Source organism: Drosophila santomea, chromosome 3L (assembly GCF_016746245.2).
Source record: "Drosophila santomea strain STO CAGO 1482 chromosome 3L, Prin_Dsan_1.1, whole genome shotgun sequence".
Classification (NCBI taxonomy): domain Eukaryota; kingdom Metazoa; phylum Arthropoda; class Insecta; order Diptera; family Drosophilidae; genus Drosophila; species Drosophila santomea.
The window spans coordinates 9,133,276-9,145,900 of record NC_053018.2 but is presented as its reverse complement, the minus strand read 5'-3'; the positions used below and the strand labels follow the sequence as shown (position 1 = coordinate 9,145,900).

At 42.4% G+C, this 12,625-nt stretch overlaps 1 protein-coding gene across 18 annotated transcripts in view; it reads left to right on the top strand.

Moving 5' to 3' along the window:
* The window catches only part of LOC120449557 (potassium voltage-gated channel protein Shab), a 58,836-nt gene that overhangs the window by 24,781 nt on the left and 21,430 nt on the right, over nt 1–12,625 (top strand). For all 18 annotated transcript variants that reach the window (XR_006356484.1, XR_006356485.1, XR_006356486.1 and 15 more), the window contains 2 exons: nt 4,620–5,001; nt 5,164–6,610. Coding sequence is in view for 15 of the 18 variants with exons in the window: in XM_039632088.1 (XP_039488022.1) it covers nt 5,171–6,610 (1,440 nt within the window). In the remaining 3 variants the exon portion in view is untranslated. The remainder of the gene's footprint in view (nt 1–4,619; nt 5,002–5,163; nt 6,611–12,625) is intronic.

Sequence of the window (12,625 nt, the reverse complement as noted above, 5' to 3'; positions counted from 1 at the left end):
TTGATAGCTGCGAGTTTAGCAGAATTTCCGAAATCACTAATGTGCCCCTCTGTGGGTGGTAATAGTCTGAAGAAATAATAAACCCCTTTGCAATAGGCCAATCGAAGAGACTATCAATACTCGATTCGAATTGGTATAGCCTGCATTATTTAGCTTCCCACTCCTGCTAACATCTATGACTTACTAGGCCAAACACGCACGACTAACAGGTTGGCAAATGCACAGCGAGAAATAACTGATACTCGCCAGGAAAATTATAAAAAAAAAAACAGAAATAATAAAAATAACAAACCCCTTTAAGGTACAATTGCATGCACTGTCATTGCAAAAAAAATTGTGTATTAAGCTACCTTTATGAGTTGCAATTAAATCATAGAAATTTTCGCTTTGTGCGCCCATTGAAAGGGTGTGTGCTAGGGCCATAATCGAAAATCAATAAGGCGACTGGCACATATGAGGAATATGAGTGGCCGCTGGTAGACCGTTAACGCTAACGGGCAATGGCCCAAAGTTGATTATGAATATTTGATGCGGTCCGTCCAACTGCGCAGTTGACATGGCCAACAGATGAGGGCCGTAAAGGTAACGAACGCAGTGCAGCCATTAACCATGGTGTGCAGCAGACAGCAATTTGGTGCCGGGTTAATGACACCTACTACTGCTACTCGAACAATACGGTGCCTGGCACACCCGGTTGCCATCGATTTTGGCCGAGGGATCCAGATCCGTGGGATCCAGATGACGCCATGTCGGAATGCAGGTCCTCGGGGCCATAAAGCCGCGTAATACCCAATAAAAACAATTAAGTTAATACACGAATGCCCCGGCAAAAGTGTGCTCTCCCAGTTTTGGCCCCTCTAGCAAACAGCCAAGTGCAGCGACGGAGTGAAAGTGAGAACCAGCACCCACCGACACACAGAGACCCCAAATGTTAGCCAAGGCCAAGTCAAGTTGGTCAAGAAGCAGAGTAAGAAGCAGCAGTAGTAGCAGAATCAGCTTGCATGCCAGTGGCCAATAAGTTGCCGTGGCACGCAAAAGAAAGCCCCGAAAAGTGCGGGGCAAAGTCAGAGGAAAGCGGCAAACACAATTAGAGTAACTTGCTTAAATTTACAGAAAATGGAAAGTACGCTACGGAGACGTGAGCGCTGCTTTCACACTAACTTTCTTTGAGCGCCCCTCGCACATTTTTGTTAGCTAAATAAAATTAGAACAAGACACTGAGAGAAATAATACAAAAAACTACCAAGCAGTTTCCTAATTGCAAAGCGTTGGACATAAATAACTTTTAGTGTGACCAACCTTCATAGTTTGCATTCATAAGTCACTGTGTGACCTTGCCTTACTCAGAGCAGCAACTTTTACGTAATTTTCTTAAACTTAGCTAATGCTGCTCTGTGCTCATTTGGGCTATTAAATAAACTGGACATTTTCGCGCCATGCAGGCTGCGGTCAGCTACTGGCGGATGTGGTTGTGGCCGGAAGTCGATGGCGTCGAATTGGGGAAGACCCGCCAGCAAAAGGAAGTCGGCCACACCGACACAGATAGAAAACCAAAACCCAAGTGTTGAGGTTGCCGCTGACGCACTCTGAAGAGACGCCCTTCGCGGCCCTTGTAGAGCATTTAAAAATAAATGCACTTGACTTGCAAAATGCTTGCACCAAACAAAACAAAATGGCACCCATAAATTTAGACAATGGCAATGGCGACGCTGGAGAGTCGGCAATAAATGTTTGCCACTCGCAAGCGGAACAACAATTGGCATTAGAAGAGCTACGGCCTGAGCCACATTGACACGCTTTCTGTACATATTTGCATTGCCTTGTTGTTGCCGCGAGCCTTAAATTTAGTTTTGTTTCAGTTTCAGTTTGAGTTTTGTCTTAGCAATTTTTCACCCTTTTCCCTTGCCGGCGAAAACAGGAAGCATTCCGCCATGCAATATGCAAATGGAAAAGCCTGGACTTCGGCTTGCTTTTAGCACTTAAGTGGATTTTTGGCATTTGAAGCAATGTATCTTGTCAAGTTCGCTAGAAAGGGAAATCCTTAGTGCCTACAGTTCTACATATTCATTCTTGATTAGGTGCATTGAAGTCTGCCGAAGAAGAAACTAATGGACAAGCCCCAATTCGTATTGGGCAGGCTTTTATTAGTATAAAGTTCTTAAAGTACCATTTTTTTTTACATTGTTTTTTAAATTGTTCGAATCTTACTTCATAATTCAGACATTTCACTTAACTTTCTTCCTTCTTGATTACCTCTCCTTTGAATTTTTAATTTTCAATCAGTCAGCCTGCAAAAGGAAAATTTCCCTTAGTAACCAAAGGCTCTAATTATTTTCGCTGATGTTTGCCCAACATTTTTCAATTAGCGTCAACAAAGCAAAGAAATCATTAATCACACATGAGGCTGCTCAGACGTTCAGCCCTGTCATGAAATTCAGCCAGCAAGTTTATAATGTCCCCACGGCTATATGGCTGTTGTTTTAGCCCAGTTTAGTAACCCGAGTAGCCCTCTTCCGTTCCCAAAACGAAAATGTCTGGGAAGAGTCAAGGCTGCTCGGCGATGGACAATGTCAAACCATTTGAGGGCAATTAAGGCCATTTTGTAATGTTCTGCATACGTGTTTAGCAAATTATGTTTGCAGATTTATGGGCTGCACTCAAGTGGGCGAGTGGGCATGTGGGCGTGTGTGTGTGTGTCGCTTAGATGAGTGGGTGCTGCCATAAATTTCAGCAGCCATTATCTGGCCGAGTTTTTATGACAAGGCCAGAAGCAGTCAAAAGAAATGGCTTTCGCCCTCCCGCACACGCTTTTGACCAACTTTCGCTGGAACAACGAAAAGGTCTCACCTCATTAAAATGGGAAATTAATTGCATTCTGCCACGGCCTCAAGGCAATTCAACAGGTTCCAAGGTGAAGTTGCCCACTTCGCACTCACACACACACTTGAGCCCACATTCACAGATACCCACTCACACAATCAAGGAATTAATTGTCGAGCTGCGGGGCTAACATGTTGCATGCATCCTTAGCAAAAAAAAAAAAAACGAAAAAAAAAGCAGCAGAAATATAAAAGCCAGCTGAAACAAGAGCTGAGAGTTTGCATGCAGTTTAGTTTCATTTTGCGCCAGAAATAATTGCAATAAAAATGGAGAAAAACTTTTGCTTTTCGTCTGCACGCGATTAAAATGAATGGAAAATTCAAGCAGTGCCAGCAAAAGCTTTCAATTTAATCAAAAAGTGTGGCTATAAACGCAATTAGTACCCGGTGGATAAAGTAGACTACACTAAACTATGATATTACATTATTGAAATGAGCGAGTTAAAGCATACAGAGATACACATTTATTAAACCAAATAAATTGTTTTCTTATGTACGGCTTTTAGGAATAGCTCTAAAATGTTGTATGTATGCATTCCTGCCGCCAATTCCATCATATCCGGCTGGAAAGCAATACCCTTAAACTGAAACTCGGCAGAAATGTTGTCAAATATGTGACTGCTCAAGCTTTGGCGTTGCCATTCGCAATTACGTAACTCCCAGCACAAGTGGGCACTTGGAGAAGTAGCTAATAAACAACAATTTAGTCGGACTAAAATGCAACAAAACTATATAATTTGCGTCGCAGTCATAACTCGCGAACTCTGACCCCTGGCACGCGAGGTGAAAGGGCAGTGAGAGTGACAGGTGGCGCACAAATCAGCAATCTGCATGCGAATGGGTATTCACGTGGGCCAGAATGTGAATATGTGAATACGAATGCGGGAATGAATACGAAATGAAGACGTTTGCAACGACCGTCGGAGGTCAGTTAACATTTTCCAGGGCACTACGCATGGCAATCCATTTGAAAAAATTCGCGGACCGTTAGGCATATTACTTGCCATTTCCGGCGGGGCGTAAAAATTCAAATTTGATTGCAATGCGGCAGAAACTGAATCATAGGGCTGGAAATCTGGGCAAAGGCCAAATATGCAAAAGGAAACCAAAAATAGGCATTTAAATGCAAAGGCCCAGCCTTTTGGCCATTGTTGCAAATTAAAGCTAATAAATAAGACAGAGCGGCCTCGATTTTTGTGGCGCACTATTTACAAACAATTGCATTCATTTGCATACGCAATTATTCGATAATTGCCACAATGTTTTCCAGCCCCCAAATGTATGCTACAAAAAATGCAGAGTCGGCGTGGAAATGGAAGGAAAAAGGAGGCAAGGGGAAATCTCAATCCAACGATTGGTTTGCTATCTTATCAGTTGTCCGCAACTATTGATTCATTACCCGAAGGCACAGTGGGCGTGGCATTTAAGTTGCCCGATTGAATATGTGCGTTGAACGACAGTGATTCATCATGGGTTAAGCGAATGAGGTGACCTCAGAATGAAAATTTTTAAACAATGAAGTTTTCATAGTTAAAAATAAATATTAAATAGTTTTTATTTAAGTTTTGATAAACATACTGCCCACTGTACTTGATGGTGTTTGAGTACACGGCACGCATAATTAAGGTGCTCGGAATTTACGCGGCTTATCAGCCATCGATATGCGGTTAGATATAATTGCTTTGCAATAAGCCAACTTTACTGATTGCTTTCCCCCTTATCTCTGGTCATAAATTGCAGCTATTGCCCCACAAAATGCTGCCAAACCACGCCTGAGCCTCAATCTCAATCTCAACCTGAACTAGGGCCAGAACCAGAACACAACTGTGATCATAGACATAACAACGATAGTGGCATAGTGGTGCCGTAGGAAAGCCATTGGAGAAACCAGGAGAACCAGCGTCACAGCCAAAGATGAGGGAATCCGGGGACACAGCCAGCAGCCTGCCAGACCGCAATTGAGCGATTTATAGATCCGCAGATAATACACGGGACCGGAAAATCCAAATCAATTACCCCGGCGATAGCAATCGGCAGAGGAAAAGGTGCAGGACATCGGCCAACAGAGCAGCACATTCGCCAAAAAGGAGGCTGTAATGACGACAATTGACGCGATGTAGCGGTGAGTCCCAAAACACTTTACTTTAACAACGACAATAAGCATGGAACTCAAGTATGGCAAAGACATACCTGAAGTACCAAACATTTCATTTAAAGCTCAATGACTTTGCAGATAAATCACCTTCGTATTCGAGAATAATAAATCTCCGTTCTCCCATTGCAGCAGACTTATGGTCGGCGAACGCGACAGGGACCGTGAGGCGGTACGCTGGGCAACGGGTGAATCGACACCGCTTCAAACCAATAATGGAGTATTACAAATGGTCGGGCAATTGCAATGTGGACAGGCTGCTGGCCAGCAACAGCAACAGCAACAAGCGACTCAGCAACAGCAACTCTCGAAGCAGCAGCAGCAGCAGCAGCAACATCAGCAGCAGCAGCAACAGCAGCAACTGCAACTCAAGCAGCAACAGCAACAGCAACAGCAGCAGCAACAGGACATCCTGTATCAGCAACATAACGAGGCAATTGCAATTGCACGCGGACTGCAGGCTGCAACACCTGCCGACATCGGCGATAATCAGCCGTACTACGATACAAGCGGTAATGTCGATTGGGAGCGGGCGATGGGAACCGGTGGAGCTGGTGCATATGGTGGCATCGGCATCGGATCTCTACCAGCAGCTGGCGGTGCTGCTTATCACCTTGGGCCAGCTAATACCGCCGGCCTCGTTTCTCGTCACCTGGATTACGCTGATGGCGGCCACCTTGCTGGCCCATCCGCCGGTCTTCCTGCTGGTGCTGTGGGATCAGGAGCAGGAGCGGGTACGGGTGCGTCAGCGGGAGCATCAGTCACGGGATCAGGAGCAGGAGCAGGATTGGGAGCAGCAGGGACAGGGACAGGAACTGGAGCCGGATCTGGATCAGGCGGTGGAGCAGCAGGCAAGGAAGTTCGCTACGCCCCATTCCCAGTCGCATCACCAACGCACTCGATTCCCACAACTTCCCAGCAGATCGTTGGCAGCGTCGGTGGCGGGGGCGTCGGTGGTGCCAGCAGCCAGTCGATTTCAGGCGGTGTACCAACTCATAGCCAAAGCAACACCACCGGCGCCCTGCAGCGGACACATTCCAGATCCATGTCCTCCATACCGCCGCCCGAGCCGTTCATGATAGCCCAGTCGAAGGCGGTCAACAGCCGCGTGTCCATCAACGTGGGCGGGGTGAGGCACGAGGTACTGTGGAGGACGCTGGAGCGGCTGCCCCACACGCGACTCGGGCGGCTGAGGGAGTGCACCACCCACGAGGCCATCGTGGAGCTGTGCGACGACTACTCGCTGGCGGACAACGAGTACTTCTTCGACCGACATCCGAAGAGCTTCAGCTCCATCCTGAACTTCTATCGCACCGGCAAGCTGCACATCGTCGACGAGATGTGCGTGCTCGCGTTTAGTGATGACCTGGAGTACTGGGGCGTCGACGAACTGTACCTGGAGTCCTGCTGCCAGCACAAGTACCACCAGCGCAAGGAGAACGTCCACGAGGAGATGCGCAAGGAGGCCGAGTCCCTGCGGCAGCGCGACGAGGAGGAGTTCGGCGAAGGTAAATGCGCCGAGTACCAGAAGTATCTGTGGGAGCTCCTGGAGAAGCCCAACACCAGTTTCGCCGCCCGGGTAAGTCCAGTCGGTTGCCCCGACCTTAAGGTAGTCTATAGTGTCCTAACTCCAGAACCCTAATAAAGCACTGAGAACAAAGATATATATGCGCTTGTATTCAAGATTGAAAAGATCTTTTCTGTCAAAGATTGTATCCATAGGTATAACATATCTAATAACATTTTTATAAAAAGATCATCTTTATTCTCAGTGCCCTCCCAAATTCCCCTTAATACCCAAAGATTCTCATAGATGTGTTCGTATTGTGTTTCTAACCGTTGAACTGTGAACCGTGTCAATGTCAAGCGTAAGAAACCTTATTAAGTTCGATAACCAAATCCCAGAAATCCCCACCTCCAACTTCTCTTCAAAACTTTTGAGTTCTTGATTACCTCTTGAGTTACTCTTATGTAGTTGAACTTTGGTTCTGTGCAAAAGTCACTATTATTTTTACACTATCGCCAGCTCTTGCACATTGTAATATATAACTCAGCCGTCGAGCAGATCTGAGTACTATATAGTGTAAGGATAACAGCAACATATCTATCTCTACTCTCTCTCTATCGAATACCCACTCTCAATGCTGTAAAAATCTGCCAATTCATCACTTGCTTTTGCGATTCAAACCGATATGCTTGCACTCCGAAAGGATATATACTCGATACTTTAATCGTTACTCGTTACTGGTTACTCGCTACTCGCTACTCGATCGAATGTCCGCCAGTTATCTGTACCATAAGATATGATATCGCCTAACTACTATATATCCCGCTGCTTGGCGCGCAGATCCTCTGGGATCCACATCGGTGTTGTAAATACGGCTGATCTCATGTGTAAATCCCATACCGAAGTGCTTCAAGCTTTTGTGTCATGCATCGTACAGATCGGACAGGACAGTAGTCTTCCTCCATCGAACGGAACTCGGAAGTCGCCAGAGATCTGCGAGGAGTAACCCCTTGAGAAAAAGGATATAATATATCGGAGGATGAAGAGTTTACGGCACCATTTAAATTGAGTTTCCTTTAGTTAACTCCTTAATTTCTGCTTTCGCCTAATCAATCCCACACCCTCTCTTAGATTAAGATGCATACTATGTTTTAGTTTGAGTTTAAGTTCTAGTTCGTGTCTTAGTAATCGAAACACGCGACGACACCAAGCCAGAGAGTTCAAATTAGCAAAAAGATCAAGCCAGTACTGATCGAGCAATCGAAACTGTCCAAAATTGTTTACTAATCGTTTCTCTAATCCAGTCTTTTTTACATCACACACAGTTTAATTGCGAAATTGACAAGCCCTGTATACATACAACAATATATATAAACTATTTATATTTACTCTGAATATTTTAATAATACGTATATCTCTTAATTGTTGATGATGATGGTGAAGTAATCTCTCTCTGTTTATCTCTAATGTTCTCCCCAAATCCCCCAAACACCCCACTGTAACCATGTTTGGGAATGGGCAATAAGCGATATGACCAGGCGGCAGGTGTGCTGTAGAAATCCTCGAAAATATTGTAACGAGAAAGGACTCTGGGGAGAAGTGGCCAAAAAAGTGTTGTAATGCATTTCCATTTTCCATGTGCTAGGGGGTGAATTCGATTAGGATTCGGATCAGATCAGAATTTTCGTGTGGACCCAGGGTCCCTCATTCTGGCTGGCCTTGTACCATATATATATACGTATACGCCTATATATACCCCTTGATCAGCTTTAAAGACCCGGGCACACAACCACACACATCTATAAATATCACCATTGAAACACTCACTCAAAACGATCTCAGTTTGGCTTCAGCTTGTATTATACAGCCGATTATTGGCCTCGATCTGCTACGTTAGCTTTTGGCTTTAACCAATAATATTGGTGGGAGAATGGAAATAATTACAACATATTTGGGTGCATCTCCTATAATTTTTCATTCGATTATGAGTTCCATTTTTATTTGAATTATGTACTTTTTATTTTAAAACTCATTTAGGTTTAGCATTTTTAATTTGTTTTGATTTGATTTATTATATGGAATGTATTCTCAATGTCTGAAACCTTATTTGGACTTTTGCAAGAATATAAGCATTCCATATAAATTATTATTTAAATTTTAAACTTTTTAGTTTCATTTAAAAGGTAATGAAAAATTTCCAGAGTCCTTTGCAGTTGTACTTTTATCGTATTTTTATTTATGTTTTTTCTTCAATAACTAACTCGATTTTCTGTCAGAGAGAAAATAGAAGAAACTAACAATGTTTTTAGTTCTGTACTTTTTTGGTTTATTTTTAATACCACGCCTAAACACATCCTTTTTTCAACGAAATGATAAATATGAGAACCAACAAATCTAGCTCTTATCTAATAATAGCAGTTAGAAATCTCAGTTGATATCTTCGCCTCGTTGAAAGCGACAAACAACTCAGCAAGAAACCAAAGCGCGCTCACAAGACAAACAAAAAACAGAAAATACCCAAAAAATACTCCAAAAATATTCAAAAACGTTTATTTTATTTCTTATATACACCGAAAAAAAACAACAATAACGAAACTGGAAAAATATGTTATCCAAATTGTTGTTAAGTTGTTTGCCTTTTGTGTTGGTATTTTCCTTTCCATTGGCGATGATACTCGTATATATACGTATCTGTATGTCGTATTTAAACCCTCGTATTCTTTTCCTATATATTTGATGTCATGTTGTAATCTCGTGTGTATTGCATAAGGAAGAAATTTATTTAACTCTCGTTGTTATTGTATTTTAACCTAATTCCTTCGTAAACATTGGACCTTGATTACCTACAATTTCCGACACTCGAACATACACACAAAACACTTACACACACACAAATGTCTACACTTTGAGAAACGTCTACGGTGCCTTCGAAGTTTTAGTCCCCTCTTTAAATTAGCATTAAATCGAATAACTCTATTCCAATATCCCTAAAGGGTAGTACATGTAAAATTCATCGTCTCTATTCGGTTTTGAGTTTTAGTTTAGCCTTTTGATTTCGGTATACGAGACCCGTAACCAAACTATATATCGATCGAACGAAATCTCCTACTTGAAATATTAACCCACCAAATTTGCTGCATTTGAATGCCACTAGTATAGAATTTCGTAGTCGATTCGTACTGAATTCTATAGCCGTTTGTATCGAATTTTGTTTGTTTTTTAGTGAGTCGAACAAAGTATGCGAACCAACTCATGCACCCACCGAAAACCACCCACGCCCACTTCCCACACCCCTGATGAACCCAACAAACCACCGAAAAACCGAAAACCAAAACCACAAAACGTACAACCCGTTCAAAAAAAAAAAAAAAACACTCCACGTGAACCAAATGCTAACCTGATCAAATATTTTAGCCGGAACTGAGTTCCTATCGACACACACAGATACACACACTCACACTACTACACTCGAACACTGAGCAAAAACACCCAAAGTTTTGCACAACCCTATTTTGTATTAAAATTGAATGTGATTTTTAGTTCTGGTATTCAACTGACGTGAAGTTTACCCTTTTTGATCTAGATTTAGTTTTGGATTGTACAGCGATTGCGATGAGTGCCCTATGTAAACCTTTGTATATTTGTATATTATCCTTATATTTCTATATTTAAGTCGAAACTCTTTTGTCCCGATTTTCTTGTCGCATGAATTGTTTTTTGACTGTATATTGTCCTTATTTTCCACAACACCTCAGCTCATCACTTCTCTGTCACTGTTCACCTTTACCTATCTCCTCACTTTGCTTCGACCCTAAGATCTTGCTCTGTAATCCATCGACCTTCCATTACTTGTAATTCAAGTGGATTTCAGCCTGGTTCAGGGAAGTTAATTCAAATTTGTTATCCTTTTTCATGCAGTTGCAAAGGTTTTGTTTTCCTGTAAAGAACAGAGCAATTAAAATATAGCAATATAATTATTTATATCAAATTATTATTAGATATGAATCGACGATAGAAATTCGCCTAAAATTTCTTATTTTTTATAATAACTTACTCGAACTTTGAAACAAATTTTTGGAAAAGTCAGCAGTTTGTCAAGAACATGTACATATGTATATATTACTTAAAGTTTAAACTTTGCAAAGTATCCATAATGCTCGGAACACCGACTTTCAGCTTAATATATTGCTATATATACATCTATTTTCCGTTTTTTTTTTACATATTATGGCTCTGTTGTCAGCGGCTTTATAGACAGAATTTTGATTTTTGTAGGCCTCAAGCAGCAGAAACCGCTTTAGACGACTTGCTACGCTTTGAACTTTGTAGTTGTTGTGAGTTTAGTGCATATTCAGTTACGTTTTCAACCATTTTTTTTTTTCGGAGACTGTGATCAAGTAAGCCAGCTAGGAGTATTGCGACATCATGTTAAGTTTTCAACCCAGCGAAACCTATCCATACCCCAAAAACCCCCCCAAACCACCTTCATGACTGAGCAGCAATGGTAGCAGTTCCAAAATCCAAAACTACAGTATGCCAAAGTGATAATTCGCACACAAACTTTTTTGTTTACGAAACTCAACTCCAATGCATTCTGTTCAATCGAAAGCGAAATAATAATCGAAAGTAAATTAGTTTGTATAGCCTCACCGCCATCTCAAGTAGATTGTTGAAACCCTCGCCCGCCCCGCCCCCGCCCACGCCCTGCCCCAGCCGCTCAATCCCCAAATCCCCCGAAACTATGGAAATTTAATTAACTTTCCCGAAGTTTGACGGTCGAAGAACAAGACCAAGACCAAGACCACTTCAATGCAAGAACATCCCCCTCTAACTCTATGAACCCATCTGTATGTCTAAGCCCTCTTTATTCTCTATTTCTAAGCCCCCTCGCGTGCCCTCTCGCACTTGTATCTATCTATAACTATAGTATCTAGTATCTGTACTTTGACTTTATTCCACTCCTCCTTCTATTACTCATCGTTGCTAACTAGCACCATCCAAATGTTTTCTCTCCTTTTGGTTTTATTTTCGGTTTAGTTGGTTTGTGTATCTATCCTTTAGTGCGTTTTGTTTATCCCTACGTAATGATTCCTTCTTGACTATGTATCTTTTGTCTAATAACTGCATAATCTGTATCTTTAACTTTTGTATCTATACGTAGCAAGCCATAAGCCATTACTAGAGAAGTCAGCTCATCCAACGAAGCAGAACTATGAAATTCAGCTTGCCCCGACCCAGAACCTCAAGTCCAAAGTCCATGATCCATGATCCATGATCCATGATCCATGATCCAAGCTCCATGATCCAAGCTCCTATTCCGAACCCAATCCATTTCCGAAACCAGAACTGCGTGGTTGCGTACAGTGGCCTACTATGGTAGATCTGGACACTCACAGAAGAGTTATCTATGCATTCCACTTTGGGGGCGTGGCATGTCCAAGATGTTCAACCTATCTCTCTCTCTCTTACTCTCTCTCTCTCTCTCTCTCTCTCTGTCTCTTTCTCTCTCTGTATCTCTATCTCTGACCCCCTCTCGACTGTCAGTCACACGCACAGCCAACATTCCACCCAACACTTAGTCCTCCCGTCCTCCCATTCCACATGAACCCCGATTCAGTTTCGGAATAAGCCATGTTCGAAGCCATGTGGCCTAATGCGGCAATGGCAGTCCATCTGGCATTGAAATCGCAATTGAAATTCTGCATTTCTGACAGGCCTCCTGTGCCCCGAAAATCCATTTTCTCCCCCCTTTTCCGAACACTTCAATCTCGGCAATTGGCAGTTTTTGGTAAATTAAATGTATTATTTAGAGACAAGCAATTAAAATGGTTTAAGTGTGTTTGTTTACAAAGAGAAAGCCGTCCAACAGGCCGAAAAATAAATGCATAATTTCACGGCATATTTGTGTGTGTTTTTACCGTGACAGATGCAATTATTTGATGGCCGACGATGGCGGTTTCTAGTTTCTAATTTAATTTCGTTTTGATTTGATTTGGAATCCCTATCTCGTAATTGTAATTCCTAGCTCGTTTGGTACGAAAGTTATGCATTTGAATTTGAATTAGATTTGGATTTCTTCCTTTGTCA